General features: G+C 42.0%; 1 protein-coding gene across 2 annotated transcripts in view; it reads right to left on the reverse strand.

Moving 5' to 3' along the window:
* Positions 1-16,237, reverse strand: part of LOC121581255 (chemokine-like protein TAFA-5) — a 242,239-nt gene extending 226,002 nt beyond the window's left edge. For both annotated transcript variants that reach the window (XM_041896760.2, XM_041896759.2), the window contains exon 1: positions 15,659-16,237. In XM_041896760.2, the coding sequence (XP_041752694.1) occupies positions 15,659-15,767 (109 nt within the window). In that variant the 5' untranslated portion in view covers positions 15,768-16,237. The remainder of the gene's footprint in view (positions 1-15,658) is intronic.
* Between the last annotated feature and the right edge of the window lie 5,654 nt (positions 16,238-21,891).

The raw sequence follows: 21,891 nt of genomic DNA on the forward strand, positions 1-21,891 counted from the left end.
AACTGTTCTTTAACATCATTCTCTTTTCACTGTTCACTCTCCATGAGACTTATTGGCTTTGTAACCACAGGAATTGCTATTAAAAAACATTGTTTGAATGTACATATGAATGGGCTGAACTGCCTTCAGGGCCTCAAATTATTCTCCACACACTACACATCTACTGTAGGCTACCAGAAGCCACTTGTGTATTTCTTGTTATTGTAGAGTGACGTGAAAAGCATATATTGTGGGATCTGTGCGTTACTTCACTTTCTCCAGTGCAGGTACACTCTTAGAAAAATGATTCCAAAGAGGGTTCTTTGGTTGTCCCCATAGGAGAACCCTTTTTGGTTCCAGGTAGAACCATTTTGGGTTCCATGTAGAACCCTCTGTGGAAAGGGTTCCTCATGGAACCCAAAAGAGCTCTACCTGGAACCAAAAGGGTTTTACCTGGAACCAGAAGGGGCTCTTCAAAGAGTTCTATGGGGACAGCCGAAGAATCCTTTTAGGTTCCAGATAGCACCTTTTTTTCTAAGAGCGTAGGGTCTGCTAGGCTACTGAAAAGTACAGTAGTGGGAGTATGGACAAGCTAAGCTTCTGAGGATATTTGATGTATTTTACCTTGCGAGGAACAGAACAGTCAGGATGGATGCAAAGAAGGCTAACACCCCCCCACACACAAACACACAACCGTCAAGACTCCTGATTGGCAGTTGGCAGGCCTCAAAGTTTCTGCTGCTTTAACTTGATTTTAGCATGTTGCAGTGTGATGAGAGAGGTTGGAGGATGGCACAATACAATACAATGTAATACAATAAAACTCAATAGAAAACTACACAGCAGCCACAAGGCTGCAACAACATGTCTACAGGGAGAAATAGAATCAGTAGCTAACAGAGTTGTCTAACACACACACAACAACAACACCCTAGCAGGTTGGAAACCTAATATCTCTTTACTCAATCCTTTATATCTGTGACTGGCTATGTTTACCGGCATCTGTACCACAGAAGGCTTTTTTTAGTACAGAAAGAAAGGCAACTTTAACTTGTTTCGACTTGCTTTACCCTTGAGTCGTGTATTTTCAGCTACAGCAGCAGCAGAAGCATCAGTTGCCCTTGTCCCTAGTTCCCATTTTACGAGAAACAAGGCTGTTCAATGAAAACCTAGGGAGGGAGACCCACAGGAGCGGAATGGTAAAAAGAGTGTGAGGATTTGATTCCGGCTGAATTATCCTGGGGTGAGTTGCTTACTGTGGAAAATGTATGGGTTTTTTAAACCCTGAAATGCTCAAAATCTGCTTCTCTCAAACGAGAGCTTAATGTTGCATGGTTCTGGAGATGGAGGTAGAGATTGAGCATTTTATCGTAGGGAGAGGTGCATTGTTGAGCATGTGTATGCTGTGTTGTCGGTTTAAAGGGACCCCTGGCATGTGTTTAATGGTAGAAACAGTCAAACAGTAGAAAGGGTTGGCACTAGCATGGCCATGTTGTTGGAGTGTCCTTACAAACTGCGGTCATAGCCTGTCTCTCTCTATAGTCACTCCCTCCTTATGACTCCCCAGTTAGCCAGTAAACACTACAGTTTTACTCTGCAATAACATGCCACAAGTACCTAGCCGTACAGTATTGGAGAATGTCCTTACAAACAGGGGTCACAGCCTTGTTACATCTCCCTATAAGGTCCTTATGACTCTCGAGTTAGCCAGAAAACACTACAATTGTACTCTACAGTAACATGCCACAGTGTCCTGGGCTAGGTTTAGCCATTTGGGTGAGCAATTAGCGAAGTAACGAGCGGCAGTACTCTTTTTCATTCAGCCATTCTGTAGCACTGTCTGCTAAACAAGAAGATTTGTCAACCAATCAGAGTAGAATGAAGTGTGCTGTCCATTGGCAGTACGGCGCATGGCGCACTCTCCCAAAACGAGCCACTTAGAGCCCTTTGAAAACCCAGCACAAAGCAAAAACTGCAGAGCATTTTTACGACAAATAGTCATGAAGAGGATAATCTAAAACCCTGCAGATCAGCGTTTGTCCTTTTTTTTTGTTGAGAAAAATAACTCCCGGTTTGGTCAAGTGTGTGTGTGTGTGTGTATTCGAGCCAGTGATGTATAACCAGGACCTTGCATTTAATGAAGCTGGCCTCCTCCACTTTCTGCAAGCGTGCATAATCATTCCATCCACTGTGATATCATCTGCTTAATACGCTATTTTACCATACAGTTAAACCTGGCCAATAAATCTAGCAGAGCTCTCCTTTAAATAGATGCTGGTTGGCTGAATAACGTGTGCATTAGATTAGTAGTGGCTGGACCCACCGAACCTCCAAGCTAAGAATATAGGGATGGGGGTACCTCCCTCATCTTAACACCTTAGTGCCCCAGATAGCTATGATGATGATGATGATGATGATGATGATGATGATGATGATGATGGTGTGTGTGTGTGTGTGTGTGTGTGTGTGTGTGTGTGTGTGTGTGTGTGTGTGTGTGTGCAAGTTTCTGTCCGTCCGTCTGTGAATGCTTGTGTGCATCTATAAGTCTCTTCTCTCTGTCTGGTGACTCACTCTATCTATAGTATTCATCTATGTGTATATCCCTACTGAAATAGAACCATATCCCATTCATTCTTTCTAGCCATAACACCCCACACTTCACTGCTGGCTTCACCATGTGTGGCCCTGTAATTAGACTATGGAATCCACTCAATATCCAATATCACAGTGTCAAGGTTGCAATGCAACGTCAAACCTTTTTCATTTGTGACATTTGCAGTGGACTATATTATGTTCATCTCTTCCGTGTAGCATGGTGGAGAGATCCTATGTGATCTCATTATGGAAAATACAAAGGATGTGAACCAAATGGCACCGTATACCCTGTATAGTACACTACTTTTGAACCATAGGGCTCTGGTCAAAAGTAGTGCACTATAAACGGTATAAACTGAAAAGGGTCCCATTTGGAATGCATAGAAAGCAACCAAAGACATGATACAGTGAGTTATGAAATCCAGAGATTGTATATCTTTTCCTGGTTTCTTTATCTCTCCAATACAGTACAGGGAGCAGCTAAGGCTCATTATTTGTTGCTTTCCCTCTCCCCTCTCTCTCTCTCTCTCTCTCTCTCTCCCTCCCTCTCTCTCCCTCATTGCCCCCTGACATCCTCTCGCCCTCTCTCTCTCGTTCTCACGTTCTCACATACACACACATTCTTAAGATATTCCGTAACAGTGCCGAAGGATTTGTTAACTACCGTGCCGACATTTGTCCTGTGTGTTAGGGAGGATTAGCAGGGTATAACAGGAGTATTGTGATCTCTTCCCGAAACAACACGACAGGCCACAGCAGATGTCACAACCGTCAGTATTAATATTAATGATTACAAGGTCACAAATACTTAGTCCCAAAGGCACACTATTCCCTGTATAGTGCACTACCTTTGACCTGGGGCCCATAGGGCTCTGGTCAAAAGTAGTGCAATTGGTAGAGCATGGTGCTTGTAACGCCAGGGTAGTGGGTTCGATCCCCGGGACCACCCATACATAAAAATGTATGCACACATGACTGTAAGTCGCTTTGGATAAAAGCGTCTGCTAAATGGCATATTATTATTATAATAGTGTGCCATTTGGGAAGCAACCAAAATGAACTGTTTTCATGTCATGCCTTTAAATGATGTCATTCGTATGAATAATGCATATGTTTCTGAGGGAGTTCTAGAAACTAGGGTTGTTCTGTTGTCTTTGATCTAGATGCAGTAATGTCCCTCGGAATGTCATCCACAGGCCAAAAGGAAAAAATATGAAATTATTAAAGAATGTTATGGAATGATTATGTGTGTGATTAAATCATATTGGAGACCCGGAGGGATAAGAAAGTAATTGTGAAATGTATAAAGAGTTTCTCCAACCTGGAAGATCTGTGCAGGGAGCAAATGCTGTCTGTCTCTAGACATTGACAAATTAAGTAATTACATTTGATTGAATCTGTTGGATTGGTTTGTCACTGGATAGTGGAATGGTGTTAGCTAACACCCGTTACTGAGATTCACTTGAGGGGCTGATAAATCTGTCAGACTATCATATTAATTATTCATTAATTAATTTCACCTAAATATAATACCCCACGACCATATTTAGGTTGAAAGGGATGACATGTTTTTCTATGCTAAATGTGATCAATATTATGCCCTTTTCTGTATGGTAGGAGTAAATGCTTTTTATGGTCTGGTCAAAAGTAGTGTGCTATATAGAGAATAGGGTTCCATTTGGGACACAACCATGATTACAGGATCTCTGTTGTTCCACTGTAATGGGTAATCCATATTCTAACCCCGAGGTGCACCACTTACTGTATATAACTCACATGCCATGCCAGTGTCACTGTTACAATTAAACACTTTATCACACACTCCAAGGGTTAGGGAGGGAGGGAGGGAGGGAGAGAGAGAGAGAGAGAGAGAGAGAGAGAGAGAGAGAGAGAGAGAGAGAGAGAGAGAGAGAGAGAGAGAGAGAGAGAGAGAGAGAGAGAGAGAGAGAGAGAGAGAGAGAGAGAGAGAGAGAGAGAGAGAGAGAGAGAGAGAGAGAGAGAGAGAGATATTCCCGCCATCCAGAAGCTGCCAGGCAGGCTTAACCAAGCCATGTTTCACATGTAGAAAAGTATTAGCTGGAATTACACTGCTATAGCTGAATGGATACCTTCAGGCTTCAATTCCGGCTGCTTCTCTCTTACAGAGAGTGTCTAATAGGAGTATCTTATCCTTTCTCTCTTCCTACTAGCATTCTCTCTGTTTCTCTCTCTCCTCTATCCTCGCTCTTATCAATCCCCCTGTATATGGCCTCGCTATTGTTATTTTTACTGCTGCTCTTTAATTATTTGTAACTTTTATTTTGTATTATTTTATATTGTATTTTTGTGGGGGGGGTTTTGGTATTCTTTCTTAAAACTGCATTGTTGGTTAAGCATTTCACGGTAAGGTCTACACCTGTTGTATTCGGCGCATGTGGCAAATACAATTTGATTTGATTTGATCTCTCTCTTCTCTCTCTGTCCTTCTTTTTCTTTCCCTTTCCTTTATTCCACATAATAATATCACATAGTTATCCAGAATGTGTGTGGAATGCCATTTCTTACCATACTCGACTCTGCAACAAACTATAAGACACAACACAAATGGCAGCATGCTGAGATTTGCATATCAATCACATAAATTGCTAAATAGAAAGAAATACCATATAGTCCAATGATTCCAGTCCAGAAATGGCCTATGGTTGATGCAAGCCTAAGAAACGCCTGTGGGTCCATCAGTAATCGCTGCTGTAATACAGTCCATTGAGACAAGGATCCAGGTAATGCACCTTATGGCATACTGCCAAGAGAAGACAGACTGTCCCATTTTACACAGACCGGAGAATGAGCTATACATTTCAACACATTCTCATATCTGACTGTGGGTAAAGTGCTGTTGTCCATCTACCATATAGATAGATGTAGATGGAAGATGGAAGATGGTATGTAGATGTAATTTACCATATAGTGCACTGGATTTATAGCTCTTGTGTTACAACTACTAAAACATGTCGCAGGGCCACAACCTGTTATAATACCTTCAGATCAAGGATCCTAACATTAGCCCTGACAGTCATAACTTAACGATAATGCACTTACTAAAACTTTAGAGTATATATCTGTTATCTTGTTAAGCGCGTGTGGAGCTCTATGGCGGGAGAGCGACAATTGATTGAATAGAGTTGACTTCAACACTATTAAGTGACCCGGCAACATGCATCAACCAGGCACGGTTCCTTATTCTGCAGAGTAACTACCTCTCAGGCACAGAGATTAATGGGCCTGTCTCGTCTAATGTAATATTTGTTTCTACTTCTTGAAGTCTCCACTCCGCTAGTCTCTGTCTCCAGCTGACTTCTTCATTGTATTACCTCACACTTTATTCCCAAAATAGACTGTGGATCTGTGCATTGGTGGACTGAGCATTTTCATCCATGTGCTTTTGTCTCATTGTCAGTTTTTTTTTTCTTCTCTGCTGTAAGCTCTCTCTCTCTCTCTCTCTCTCTCTCTCTCTCTCTCTCTCTCTCTCTCTCTCTCAACCTCTCTCTCTTTCTCGCTCTCTCCCCACTTTGCTGGCGTCTCCTCTCTGCTCCAGACGTTTGCTGTCGTGGGTCTGTGAGCTGCCTGTCTGTTATGGGGCTAGGGCCCTCCAGGAATTCAAAACGCCATTGTGGCATTTTCTTCCAAGCAATTGCTTTTTCAATAATACAGAGAAGTAGCTCTATCTGTCCTCTGTGAATGGCTTTACTCTCCCTCAGCAAATCAAACTGCCTTGCTCTTTTTCTCCCTCCAAGTGTCCAGACCCCAGGTGTATTTGTTTGTGTGTGTTTGTTGTTATGAGTCATTGTGTAACTAAATTATTACTCTATATGCCTATCAATGATCAACTTGTAAGTTACAGTAAAGGCATTAAACTCATCAGTGTGAAATGTCAATACCCATGCATTATGCATGGTGTTTTAATGCCTATCAAAAATATATTACATTCATATCAACTCATGATGTGAGTGACATGCAGCATTTAACCAGAAATCATCTCTGTAATTGATGACACTCACTGATGCCAGAGCTAAATGCAAACACTTGTAGGCTAGTTCGTTTACTTTATTCATCACATGCTTCATAAACAACATGTGTAGACTAACAGTGAAATGCTTACTTATGAAGCATGTGACTAATACAATGTGATTTGATTTGATTCATTATCAATGACATTCATGAGAAAGTAAACAAACTAGCTCATGTGTTTGATATTACGGTCTATTTTTCTGTATAGGTGTCAATTACATCAGCTTTCACAATGAGAGACAGAGGCTTTCGAGAGACAACATGGTCTCAATAGAATATGTCAAAAATAGTGACATTTAACCATTGTAGTCATACATAACCCAAGCTGACATATTAGTTAGGCTAGAACACAACACAAGACACCAGCACTCTACCCTGTGAAACCAACTTAATGTGAACTGCTTTCACGACTATCACCCCTTTATAGGCCCCAAGGATCTGTTAACATGTCTTCTAGTCAACACACCTCTCTTGTGGTGACCCTATGCAGGCAGTAGAGGAGGTACAGTTTTCAGAAGCTGCAGTTTCACTGCTGATTGAGTTGTGAAAACAGAGCTACAAATATCCATCTCTTTAACTCCTTTAACAGACAAGCTGGTAGTTTATAGTGTAACAGATTTGATTCTCTCAAAAAACACAATGTAATTGTCTGCATAATTTCCAATCCCCCATAAATATATTTTCCTTCTTCATTATTTTATCCTAACCCTACCACCCCTCCTGTATTTGGAGTAAACTAATGGACAACAACACTTAGGCTTCTACTTCCAGATTATACATACTATATACATTTTACGGACACTGTACATTTTACACTAGTTATCTATTAATTTTTTTAATCCTTCAGCTACCCTCAACCCCTCCCATTTGTTATATTTGTTTGTGGTTGTTTGTTGTGGTAATCTGTAAACATAAACAACCGTGGTGACAGAGATGAATTGTCCTGCTGGTTTATTTCATTAAGCTATACTCCTGGGTGTTCTCAAAATGAATTGTTGGAACAGATGGAGCCAATAAATAAGATGGTGATATGTAGAAGATGGACACTGGGCTTGTAATTGAATAGTATATCTTTATTTTTAGGTGTTACCAAGTGTGAGGTATTGGAATAGCAGATTGAAAAGGCAATACTTTTTTTCTTGGACCAAAGTAACTGGATCATTAGTTCTCTAGAAGACTGGATTCATAAGCAATTATAAACAATCAATATTCCGATATACTTGAGCTACATCCACCAATATCACGAGACTAATAAATATCAAAGACAAATCATAGAAGTGATCATCAGTTAATGGACGTGATCAGTATCAGCAGTAGATTACTATGACATCAGTTAGAAGCATTACTCTGATACCACGCTGGTCTGATGGATGCTCACGCATTATAGCAACAAGGATTTCATCACTTATCAATATTTTATAAGTCACAAAATCTTTATCTTCTGCCAACATTTCTCTGGCCCATCTACGATACATACATTAACGCCATAGAGCTGAGGAACTTTCTCCACATCATAATTATATGACACCCCATGGTCATACCATTTTGTGAAGTACCAACTGTACAGTAGCTCAATTTTCCACACAGAGATCCATTATGTTCTTTCTTTATTTCTCCTTTCTCTTGGTGAAAACTTCCACAAGTTTGATAGTTATAGATGTACATGTGGACATACCCAGAAAAGGCCCTTCAGGCAATGCCAGAAATATAATTAGATATTCAAATGCAAGCTTGCTTACCTACTAGTACTGCTTGGATTTTGAGGACAGTTCCTTTTCATCTTGCTGCAGAGATTCCAAACACATTGATGTCTCAGGCTAGTTCCTCAGGCTAGGTATCAGGGACTTGGGTTATCAGATTATATCATACTGGGTTTTCCCCATGAACGCCCTGAGGGCTCAGTCTACAGTACTGAGGCTACAGAAGGCTGTGTTCCCCATGCAGCGTCTGAAGGCCAGTACAGTATTATTGATTCCGGCAGAGCAGACTGAGACATGTACATAAACAAACAGAACAAAGAGCATTAGAATATGCTTAATCTAAGACAATTGGATATATGTGTGTGTGTGTGTGCTGGTGTTGAAGCAGCCTTGTATGCAGTGTTAGTACAATGTGTGTGACGTGTATGCTGAGTGACGTGTATGCTGAGGATGTGGGTGAGTGATGTGTATGCTGAGGATGTGGGTGAGTGATGTGTATGCTGAAGATGTGGGTGTGAGTCAGTGGGTGTCTAAAGTGAATGGGGAAGTGTGGTGTGTTGTAATGACTACTGAAGATGTGTGGGGCGGTAGTGACTCACAGTGGTGTGTTATAGGGGCTGGTGGTGCTGTCGGCCTATCTCTGACAGCAGGTGTTACATCAGGACCAGGTATGATTCATCTGCTACTGCTGGATTTGACCCTGAGGGTGGGAGGTACATCATGGGAGAAGGGGGCAAACTGTATAGTCTTTGCTTCACCCACCTTCTCCCTCTCTGTACTCTCTCACAATTAGCGTAAGCACCCTGAGGAACAATATGCTCCTGAGCTCCTACTTATAGACTGACTCCCACACAACACAATGAAAACAGCACATATACACACTGAAACAGCACATACACACAAACACAAAGACATTTATCCCATTCAAATACATGCAGTGATAATGATCCAGCAGCATCAACATCCCGACCTAAACTCCCAGTACAGCTTGTTAATGGCCCAGCGTTTGTTCTACTTTGCACGTTCACAACCATCTGACTGATATTCATGTAGTAACCCCACAGAGGACCCCAGTCAGACACGTTCCTATGGCTCTAACTAGCACTGCACTAACGTTATTGGTATGTTGACTTTTACCTCTGTGGCCTCATCGTTAGCACTTCAAAGCTAACAAGCAGAGCCAATGAATGAGTAATAATAATATCACTGGAAAACGACTGCATCTCGAGTCACATCCAGAGGAGGGAGCTACAGTGCTCTGAATAAAACTGTCTCTATAACTTAATATATTTGTGTGCAATTCACTTAATAACAATACATATAATCAGTGGCTAAGGAATTATTTTAAACTTAATCAGGATATCCATGGGAATAAACTAACACCAGTCTTTGACATGCTGTTGGTGAATTAGGCTGAAGTGTGCAGCCTTGTCTCTCTCTCTCTCTCTCTCTCTCTCTCTCTCTCTCTCTCTCTCTCTCTCTCTCTCTCTCTCTCTCTCTCTCTCTCTCTCTCTCTCTCTCTCTCTCTCTCTCTCTCTCTCTCTCTCTCTCTCTCTCTCTCTCTCTCTCTCTCTCTCTCTCTCTCTCTCTCTCTCTCTCTCTGTCTGTCTGTGCAGATCTCACAGTGAGATGCTAATTTTGAGAGACAGTTACCATATGAGTCACAGCCATAATCACAGACCTCCCATTTCTCTCCTCTCAGCCGCTTACGGTCACACTCATGAGCAAATACAGTGCATTCGGAAAGTATTCAGACCCCTTTACTTTTTCCACATTTTGTTATGTTACAGCCTTTTTCTGAAATGGATTAAATTGTTTTTTTCCCTCATCAATCTCCACAAAATGCCCCATAATGACAAAGCAAAAACAGGTTTGTCTAATATTTTTCAATGATTATTTTTTTTAAACCCGGAAATATCACATTTACGTAAGTATTCAGTCCCTTTACTCAGTATTTTGTTGAAGCACCTTTTGCAGTGATTACAGCCTCGAGTCTTCTTGGGTATGACGCTACAAGCTTGGCACACCTGTATTTGGGGAGTTTCTCCCATTCATCTCTGCAGATCCTCTCAATCTCTGTCAAGTTGGATGGGGAGCGTCACTGCCAAGCTATTTTCAGGTCTCTCCAGAGATGTTCGATCGGGTTCAAGTCCGAGCTCTGGCTGGGCCACTCAAGGACATTTAGAGACTTGTCCCGAAGCCACTCCTGCATTTTCTTGGCTGTGTGCTTAGGGTCGTTGTCCTGTTGGAAGGTGAACCTTCACCCCAGTCTGAGGTCCTGAGTGCTCTGGAGCAGGTTTTCTTCAAGGATCTCTCTGTACTTTGCTCCGTTAAACTTTCCCTCGATCCTGACTAGTCTCTCAGTCCCTGCCGCTGAAAAACATCCCCACAGCATGATGCTGCCATCACCATGCTTCACCGTAGCGATGGTTCCAGGTTTCCTCCAGATGTGACGCTTGGCATTCAGGCCAAAGAGTTCAATCTTGGTTTCATCAGACCAGAGAATCTTGTTTTTCATGGTCAGAGTCCTTTAGGTGCCTTTTGGCAAACTCCAAGCGAGCTGTCATGTGCCTTTTACTGAGGAGTGGCTTCTGTCTGGCCACTCTGCCATAAAATCCTGATTGGTGGAATGCTGCAGAGATGGTTGTCCTTCTGGAAGGTTCTCCCATCTCCACAGAGGAATTCTGGAGCTCTGTCAGAGTGACCATCGGGTTCTTGGTCACCTCCCTGACCAAGGCCCTTCTCCCCCGAATGCTCAGTTTGGCCGGGTGGCCAGCTCTAGGAAGAGTCTTGGTGGTTCCAAACTTCTTCCATTTAAGAATGATGGAGGCCACTGTGTTCTTGGGGACCTTCCATGCTACAGAAATGTTTTGGTAGCCTTCCCCAGATCTTGGCCTCGACACAAGCCTGTCTCGGAGCTCTACGGACAATTATTACGACCTCATGGCTTGTTTTTTGCTCTGACATGCACTGTCAACTGTGGGACCTTATATAGACAGGTATGTGCCTTTCCAAATAATGTCCAATCAATTGAATTTACCACAGGTGGACTCCAATCAAGTTGTAAAAACATCTCAAGGATGATCAATGGAAACAGGATGCACCTGAGCTCAATTTCGAGTCTCATGTAAATAAGATATTTCTGTTTTAATTTGTTTTATTAATTTGCAAAATTGTCTAAAAACCTGTTTTCGCTTTGTCATTATGGGGTATTGTGTGCAGACCATTTTTATTTAATACATTTTAGAATAAGGCTGTAACGTAAACAAAATGTGGAAAAAGTCAAGGGTTCTAAACACTTTCCGAATGCACTGTAGGTGTCACTCGGTGCATGCTATGGTGTGTGTGTGTTTATGGTCAATAGTACACAAAGTCAGATGACATTGCTCTGCAATATATGCTAATTACAACATAGACTAGATTCTCTTTAGCCCTATATAGGACACCGCGCATGGGCGTACTAGATGGCTACAATGAGGAGCCTGTAAAATAATTGGCTATTTGTTTTAGGGGTACTTGTTTCCAAAAATCCTGTTACTGAAAGCATATCTATAATCTGTAACTCCTTGTCCGTCCATCCGGAATGTATAACGTGTGGATATCTGCATAGGAACCGACTGAGATAAACTTTTCTCCAAACCAGCACCTAAACTATAGCTAAACTGTACCCCCGCAATTTGACTTGGTACCGATACCCCCTGTATATAGCCTCATTATTGTTATTCTAGGGTGTTTTTTTTTTTTTTCTTAACTCTATTTTCTTAAAACTGCATTGTTGGTTAAGGGCTTGTAAGTAAGCATTTCACGGTAAGGTGCCTGTTGTATTCGGCGCATGTGACAAATAAAATTTGATTTGATCTCTGCTGTGGTAGACGGCATGCAAGACACTCTTCCGTGTAGCCTACCACTGTCTACCATAGCCGAGTTATAGGTGCCAGTTTGGATTTTTTTTGGGCTCAGAAGGTTTCTATACAGATATCCACACATTATACAATCGGGATTATACAAGGAGTTACGGATTATAGATATGCCTTCAGTAACACATTTCCATAAACAAGTACCCCCTTAAAACATTTTGCCAGTTATTTTCCAGGCTATATAGGGCTAGATTGTCCTTATTTTACCTCTGTCATTGCCTGACAAACATAATCTGTGGGCTTATAATGCCTGGGGACTGGGTGATATGGCCAAAATGCAGCGGTATTTGACGGATTTTGTGTTTGTTAATAATAAAAGTTCTAAATATGTTTCATGAGTAGTTCACGACCCTAGGGTGGCAACACATACCCTGTTCAAAGGCACGTAACTATTTTGTCTTACCCATTCACCCTCTGAATGGCACACATACACAATCCATGTCTCAATTGTCTCCAGGCTTAAAAATCCTTATTTAATGTCTGCTCACCTTCATCTACATTGATTGAATTGGATTTAATAGGTCAATAAGGGATCATAACTTTCACCTGGATTCACCTGTCATGGAAAAAGCAGGTGTCCCTAATGTTTTCTACACTCAGTGTAGTGGGCAGCACATTGAATACATTGTTATTTGACATGACAATGAATGAAAAAGCCAGGTATGAATTATTGTGAAAGGGTAGGAACCAAAGTGTTGGTCAGCATTTCCCAGGGGACCCTAATTATATGTTAGATTGCATGTTTTCTCTTACTTCATGTAGCTAGCGCTAGCTAACATATTTATGCTTTGGCTATTCATCTCTGATTTAGAAGATACCATTGCACAAACAACATAATGATCTTTACCTACACCAGCACTGGTATCAGGCTGTATGAGCTAGCTACGTTTGTTCTGACTATTTCTACATTTAGCTAGCTAGCCAACTTACTTGCGATTAGCATTAGCGGCTAACACTATTTATTTTAACTTGCTAAGAAAATACAAACTAGCTGTTTGCAGACAGTAAGATACACAAACTAATAGTGTAATTATAGAACGCTTGTGGATTCATATTAAGAACCAAAGTGGAAATCAGCATCGCTGTTAACATCTTGTTGCATCTAACCATGCATACTGAGTGAACGGCATGGCAAGTACATGGTTGAGTGACACGGGGCAGGGCTTGGTGTGGGAAGCGGCATGCAGGAGGATAGGGAGAGAGACGACTCGAGTAGCAAATGGAGCAAACTATAAAAAACTGACATTAAACGCACCTGAGTGGCGTGTTTCATTTAAAAAACCAAACACTGAAATACCGTTATAGAAGGTAAAGTAAAAACCCAAACCGGTCCGTGCAAAAATACAGGTCAAATACAGTAAACCGTCCAGCCCTAGTCCAAACCCTCTTATCCAGCTGCTGTACTCACACACAGGCTATACTTTCATCTCATGCCCAAGAGGAAAGTTATGTCTCAGCATAACAAACATGGATCAGCTCTGCCTATGTCTCTGCTCTGTGACTCACAGAAGAGAAGCATGCCATCCGTTGATCAGCCAGTCCAGTCAGGTTCTGAGATTCATGTCAGAGACAACAAGTAGGTCAGGCAATGCTTCAGAAGCCATTTTGGATAGGGGGAAGAGATGGAATAGTGCAGGAGAGTACAGGACTGGCCAGGAAACTGGCAAGGACAGACAAGCCAGGACAAGGAAAGGGACAGCGGAAGGAGTCAGACCATGCTAGAAAAGACAAGCCAGGAGGGCAGAAATTGACAAAAACCGGTAGGTCAGGACAAAAGGAAAGAGACAGAGAGGAGAAAGTGAGGCAAATAATAAATCGTAAAGGAAAGGGACACAGGAAACAAGTGTAAAATCAAGTTAGAAACAAAAGGCTGTTTAACAGTAGGGAGGATCAGTATGGCTCTGTAGACTGCTGACCAGAGCACACAGCCAACATTGCAGAAGAGAACCTCCCTCAACAGTTTTTTCTTCTTATCATCAATACCAGAATGTGGGGGATCTAGTTTCAGGCTTTTCTTTGACCTCTGCTACATTAGGTTTCCACCTAGGAAGAGTTGCTACACACACACTTACACACACACACACACACACACTGATCTGAAACATTCAGAGAAACACCGGCCACTGATTAAACAGCCACAGTCTCAATGTGATCGAAACACACAGGCTGTTCATGCTCATGACAAAAGAAAAGAAAAGCAGATTCAATTCTCAAGACAAAAGAGAAGAAAAGGAATTCCCTCCTCAACTTTTGCTGCAACCTAAGACACGGGAAGAGGATAGGAAATTAGTCCCGTGTGGCTCAGTTGGTAGAGCATGGCGCTTGCAATGTCAGGGTTGTGGGTCAATTCCCACGGGGTCCCAGTACGAAAATGCATGCACTAACTGTGACTCGCTCTGGATAAGATTGTATGCTAAATGACAAAAATGTTAAATGAAAAAGAGGGATCTGTTTTTGTGGTAAATGTGCCCCTAGACAACGGAATTATCATATTAGTCATTAGCTTAAGCGCTAATAAAATAGCTTAGCTTGTAATAGGCTTATCGTGGTTAATGCACAACGAACGCTTCCTTTCCCATATATTTTCACACATAACCCATAGTGCCAGCTGGAGATCTCTCTCAAGTGACTCAGACTGGGTGATTGGTTCCCTGGAGGTGAATAACACTGGCATGGCACGCTATCCTTTCGTGGTCAGAATACACAGATGAGTTAGGGCCGCCCATGAATGTCTCTCTCTTAGATTACATTGTATCTCAATGAGGCTAACCTGGGTGGGCTAAATAAAGATATGGTAAAATAAATAATGAATTATATTTTTCATTCATGACCTGCCTATGGTATTTTCTTCATTTACATTTGATGATGATGAAGCTTCCCACTAATGAGTCTATCACAGTCCAGTGCAATCCAACCGCAACCAGGTGAAATACAGTAATGATCCAATAGCACAAACAGTGGCATATGCATTACTGTCCTTTCCACAGGATGATGGTCATTATGATGAAGTAAGCAGCCAACTGCTCCTCTAATTATAAACTGTGTCCTCATAAGGAAGTTATTTGTTGCCTGTGTGTGTGTGTGTGTGTGTGTGTGTGTGTGTGTGTGTGTGTGTGTGTGTGTGTGTGTGTGTGTGTGTGTGTGTGTGTGTGTGTGTGTGTGTGTGTGTAATTGTGCGTGGGCGCGTTCTTGCATGAGATCGAAACTGTTATCCAATAGCCTACTTTTGAAACGATATCAGCTCGACTGCGATGACAAAACCAATATCCCTTGAAGTGATTTCCGATATTGCTGTCGCATAATGTTGATATCAAAGCAGTAGACAGTGACACCACGGTCACCCTATAGTCTACCGCCGCAGCACTTTATCAATATGAATCAATATGGCCAGGGAAAACGAGCCAGAGTTAGAGGACTTACCGCAGTAGATGATTAGGAGACTGGTCAACAGTATCACAGCCCAAAAAGTTGACATCCTTGGCCAGGGGCTGGCATCCTTACGTTTAGTCAACCTTAAAGCCGGAGCCATTGAACAGAGCGATATCCTCTCACAAAAATCTAAAGTAATTTCACCAGCCAGGTCTTCCTCTCACGACGCGCCTCTCTCCACGTGTAATCCCTGGAAAAAAACATGTTGAGAACGAACCTCTCATTTCAAAAGCTCTCATATGGCTATGCAGCCGGTGCGTAAAAAATATAGTATCTTCTTAAGGTTCATAGTCGATGAAAAAAAGGTGTCTTAGCACGCTTGGGAATTCGCATGTGACGCAATTAAATGTTTAATGTTTCTTATTCCAAAAATAACCTACTTCTTAGTGATATTGGTAGAAGTAGTAGGCTAGTTCAAGAGAATCAGGAGAATAGGTGTGAAATCCTGAAATCGCAGTATGATCTCCAATATGATTGCTTTAAAGGGCTGAAAGTTGCAATCACTTGTACCGCAACGTCGTAAAGCTCCTCTAATTCAACTGTGGTAGAGGATGTGTGAATCGTTTAGGCTCCCAGGTAAAGACACACTGAAAATATGTAGTTCATCAACAATGGCCTTTTAAATCTGATAAAGAATAGTATATGGGATCTACCCTAGAAAGAAAGTCCTTGGAGATCACAAGTCACTATCGACTGTCCTCAAACCCAAACAAGTAGATGATCAAGATCACCATCATGCGCATCGTTATTCTATACCGGTAGAGGGAGAGAGAAATAAGGAGAGAGAGTGAGAGAAGGAGAGAGTGAGCGCAGGATGCGTCGTAAGTTCCCTCCAAATGATTTTGAGACAAGAATGTAAATTATATCACTGGAATCAAATTATGTTACGAAAAATGAAAATAAAATTGTCATCGGTCCCCAATAAAAAATCTAATAATGTGATAATCTAATAATATGCACTGGACATGAGCCATCCGATGCAGGCAGCCCTCCCTAAACACACATACAGGGATGCTCACAGGTGGCGAGTGTGTGTGCATTTCCTGGAAAGAAACAAAATCACACACACACATATCAAACACAACATTATTTCATCTGTACTGAACACAGTTTATGTCCTATAGTGTAGAAACATATTAAGAATGTCAGAGGACGTTAATTGATTGATAGTGCCTAAACATATCATTTATTGTGAAGGAATCCCATAACATCTGTGTCTAAGCCGGCCCTAACTCGAAGTTCAGCACCACTGCTACTGGACAGCACCACGACTGCAGATAGGCCCACGTGTCTACTGGACAGCGCCAGTGAGGGTTGCATAGCAGCCGTACATTTCTGTTTTTGGGGTATGAGCCACTATGCATTAATGACCATGCATTAATGACCTGAGTCATTATATCTAATAAATTAATACCCTAAATTCGAAATATTATATATTTTATAATAGGTATTGTATTTCTAAGATAAGGCAGTATGTGGGTCCATGGCATCGTTGAATTGTTTGTAGGCCTATCTCTTGGTTAGAATTTTGGCCTACAAACCATTCAAAGACGCTATGGACTGGACCCACATACTTCTTCAGAATAAAAATAGAATCCCTATTAGAAAATGGATTCTATTTATATGAGCCTTACTCTCTTACATACTTCAGTGATCTGAAAGACCCAGAGCTCAGAGTTATGCTTAGTTATTCTAACAGACAAGTGCTGAGTCTGAATACTATTTTCCACTACATCAATTCTCCCTTCCCCCTCTCTCTTCTTGCATCGGGAGTTAAGCATTTTAAATTTTAAGCCTGTTTTAAATGGAAACCAGTGCATGAATAGATGGTTGGAATGAAAGCCAGAGAGAGAGAGAGAGAGAGAGAGAGAGAGAGAGAGAGAGAGAGAGAGCGGTTGGCACGGTGCCCGCGCTACGCTGGCAGTGAGTCAGGTACAGCGGGCTTGGCCGCGCCTTGGCACGAGGCACACTCACCCAGCGCTCGCTGCATTAATTCCAGCCAGGAGATAGGGCACGAGGTGTGGCCTACATATGTTTTTTACTCCCTCACTTTTTTCTGACAGGTTTTTTCAAGCACCAAATGTACAGTCTGTTGATAAGGGTAGAAATGACTAGGCATGAATAAACAGGGGTATGGTAGAAAATATTAAACCTTGTTGTGAATGAGTAGCTAAAGCTGCAACCCCTGACCGATGAAATTCCCCTGTAATATCTCAATCACAGCACATTTATTCTGAGTATTGGCAGGGAGAAGCTTGATCACATAAGTGGCATCCATACAGAAATAGGCCTACATAGTTCATTCAAAAATCAGGTATTAGTCATTCAATTAGCATTTTGTCATTCTGAAAGTGTGACCAAAGCTCTGCTTGTATAGTCTATTCTCTTCCTAAAAGTTTGTGTTTGAGTTTGAAAACACTATGTCTCCCCATTTCAATACACTAACTTTGCTCTCAAATATGCTCAGGTCACGACCTTCAGATTTTACAGACTCCTTCCTGAAGTTTTTGTTATTCCTTTTTCGGGTTGTGTCCTATGGTGCGAAGACAGGGTTCTGTCCTGGGCTTATCTGTTCTGTATGAAACCCAAACCCAGGATGTGTCCCAAATGGATAGCTATTCCCTATATAGTGCACTCCTTTGACCAGGGCCCATATTAGATGCACTATGAAGGGAATAGGGTGTCATTTGGGATGCAGACCTAGCCTTCTCTGTGGTGCTTCTGTTCTGGTAATACACCACTTAGTAGGGAGCCTCCCCTGATGCTACCTCGCACAGCCGTCTGTGATCATGTGCATCCCAAATGGCACCCTATTCCCTACAGAGAGCACTACTTCTGACCAGAGCCTAGTCAAAAGTAGCACACTATATAGGCAAAAGGGTGCCATAGGGACGCAGATTCAGACCGACCTGACCTTCTCTCTCTGCTACTCTCTGCTATCCCTTTGATCTGGCTAGACGTGATGACTTCCTCTTTATTGGGTCTGACTGGATGGTGAAGCGGCTTTAAACTCAGCTTTTCGCCCACTGAGCTACCCAGGCCCACTGAGGACACTTCCTGATGGGAGAGATTTACAATACAAACCTACTAAACAGAACCAGGCCATTAGAGAGGAGAAGTGTTACAGCTACAGTAATATTGGTGTATAGTGAAGTTGTCACTAGTCGCTGTCCTTGGGTCAGTTTAGCATTTTCACCACTAATGGTTAAGGCTAGGATTGGGGGAGGGGCAGCTGATCCTAGCTCTGTACCTAAACTTCACCCTGGAGCACACTATATTTTTCAAACAGGATCTCACTAATTCACTTTCATTCTAAAGGATCCTGAGGTCCGTGAGAAATACAATCCGTCCATGCATAATAGATGAATCAGGTAGAATTTGTTCTCTACTGCACTTGGAGATTTCAGAATAATTACTTTTGTATAGTGTTGTATCCAGCAGGATAGACCCGCTTCTCTCTGGTGCTGTAGTTACAGTCTGCTACAGAGGACCTCTTCCAAAATAAGCCTCCAAACACATTAATAATCATGTTTGAGAAAGTGAAGTGGGTTGTTTCTAGCTGAATGTCCTAGTTCAAAACACAATAATTATACATGGGTAGACTTGAATGTCTTTAGTTTTTTATTTAATTCACCCCTTTATTCAGGGAAACATAGGCCTACTCTGCATCCCAAATGGCACTGTATTCCCTATGGGCCCTGGTCAAAAGTACTGCACTACATAGGGAATAGGGTGCCATTTGAGACGCAAACATGAGCATCCTCCTGCGGGTCATATACAATACTAGCAGCTGGAACATACAGTAACAACATAATTAAATAATTAAACAGTGTTATTATACATGTTCCAATGCTTCTAAAGCTGGAATTTTCTATGAATACCTGAGCGCCAGCCAGGGTGACCAGGGCACTGGGCTGTGGTGTGTGTGTGTGTGTGTGTGTGTGTGTGTGCGTGCATGCGTGTGTGTGTGTACGGCCCCTGATGATGCTCTCTGATATTTTACACTGGAGAGTGTGCGAGAGAGAGAGAGAGAGAGAGAGAGAGAGAGAGAGAGAGAGAGAGAGAGAGAGAGAGAGAGAGAGAGAGAGAGAGAGAAAGAGAGAGAGAGAGAGTGTGCGAGAGAGAGAGAGAGAGAGAGAGAGAGAGAGAGAGAGAGAGAGAGAGAGAGAGAGAGAGAGAGAGAGAGAGAGAGAGAGAGAGAGAGAGAGAGAGAGAGAGAGAGAGAGAGAGAGAGAGAGAGAGAGAGAATACATGACTCCAATAGTGGAGCGTAAAGACTAAAGCCTGGTACTTCTTCGAAAACTTGTCATGCTAAAGTGAAAATGCAGTCCTTGTGGCACTGCACAGTCCACATAACAATTGCCTGATAATCTAGACATATGGGCTAAATGTGTCATGCCCTCCTGATGACCAAAGTACTTCTGTACATCCTGTTCTTTCAGTGATCATTTTCAAGAGGGATGATGATGTACAGAAACAGAGCACCAAATCTATCTATACAGACAATGGATCCTCGAGGGAATGTAAAAACAGTGATTATATAGTGGCATTTGAGACATTTTGATGGTGCGATTATACACCCAGTGATAATTTGCACTTGGAGAGTGAAATTAGGGACATTAAATGTCCATATTAAGGAGGTCACTATATATACTGTGTCCTTACACAGAGTTCAAATGGAAAGAACTCAGGGACCTGGAAATAATTTAGTAGGACCAGATGAACCTCACTACACAAATTATCCAGTGTTAAATCAACACTGAGAGTGTTACATTTAATAGTGCTCCAGTTTCTATATGGGTCCAAACTTCTCAGTGTTAAATTAACACACTGCTCCTTATTTCCATATTTCCCAGGTTGCTTTGTTTTTCGAGTTAATTGTAGAGGTGCCACCCATTACTGTATTTGTTAGTGACAGAGACATGGTTGTTGCATTCATTCATTTTCAGTCCTGGGACCTTCACCAAGTGAGATCCTAAGCTAATATATTATCATAAAAATTACATTCTTTAAGACAATGCAATACATATTTCATGAGGCCTTATTTTGAGGCCTAGTTTTACCCTAATACAATGGCCTGAAACTCATGGTTTACAGGCCACATCAGGCCTGCAAGTCACATTATGCTGGCTTGCAAAGTTATGTGTAATTCCTATTGGAATCCAGCCAGTGGGGATATCCAACATTTGGAATTTGTATTCACCCGCGACCTGTATTCAGAATGACTGTCAGGGCTGGGAAGACTAAGATATGACACTAACTAAGGCATCTAAACTGGAATAACCATTTCAGTAATGGGTGCAATAAATCCAAATAATATATTGGATTAGTTTAGAAAAATGTATGCTATTTGTATTTGAGTAGCATAAGATTAATAGAATAGAACATGCTGGGAAATATTTTATTTTTATTTAACTAGGCAAGTCAATTAAGAACAAATTCTTATTTACAATGACGGCCTGTCAAGAGGCAAAAGACTGCGGGGACAGGGGCTGGGATTAGAACGGGTGTTGTATGTGGAGGATGAGGGTTGCAGTAGGTATCTCAGATAGGGGGGAGTGAGGCCTAAGAGGGTTTTATAAATAAGCATCAACCAGTTGGTCTTGCGCCGGGTATACAGAGATGGCTAGTGTACAGAGGAGTGCAGTGATGTGTTTTATAAGGAGCATTGGTGCAAATCTGATGGCTGAATGGTAAAGAACATCTAGCCGCTCGAGAGCACCCTTACATGCCAATTTTTAAATGATGTCTCCGTAATCTAGCATGGGTAGGATGGTCATCTGAATCAGGGTTAGTTTGGCAGCTGGGGTGAAAGAGGAGTGATTACGATAGAGGAAACCAAGTCTAGATTTAATCTTAGCCTGCAGCTTGGATATGTGCTGAGAGAAGGACAGTGTACCGTCTAGCCATACTCCCAAGTACTTGTATGAGGTGACTACCTCAAGCTCGAAACATTCTTCTTACCGAACCACATTACCTTTGTTTTGGAGGTGTTCAGAACAAGGTTAAGGGCAGAGAAAGCTTCTTGGACACTAAGAAAGCTTTTGTTGTAGAGCGTTTAACACAAAATCCGGGGAGGGGCCAGCTGAGTATAAGACTGTATCATCTGCATATAAATGGATGAGAGAGTTTCCTACTGCCTGAGCTATGTTGTTGAGGTAAATTGAGAAGAGTGTGGGGCCTAGGATCGAGCCTTGGGGTACTCCCTTGGTGACAGGCAGTGG

Source organism: Coregonus clupeaformis, chromosome 14, assembly GCF_020615455.1.
Source record: "Coregonus clupeaformis isolate EN_2021a chromosome 14, ASM2061545v1, whole genome shotgun sequence".
NCBI classification, from domain to species: Eukaryota; Metazoa; Chordata; class Actinopteri; order Salmoniformes; family Salmonidae; genus Coregonus; species Coregonus clupeaformis.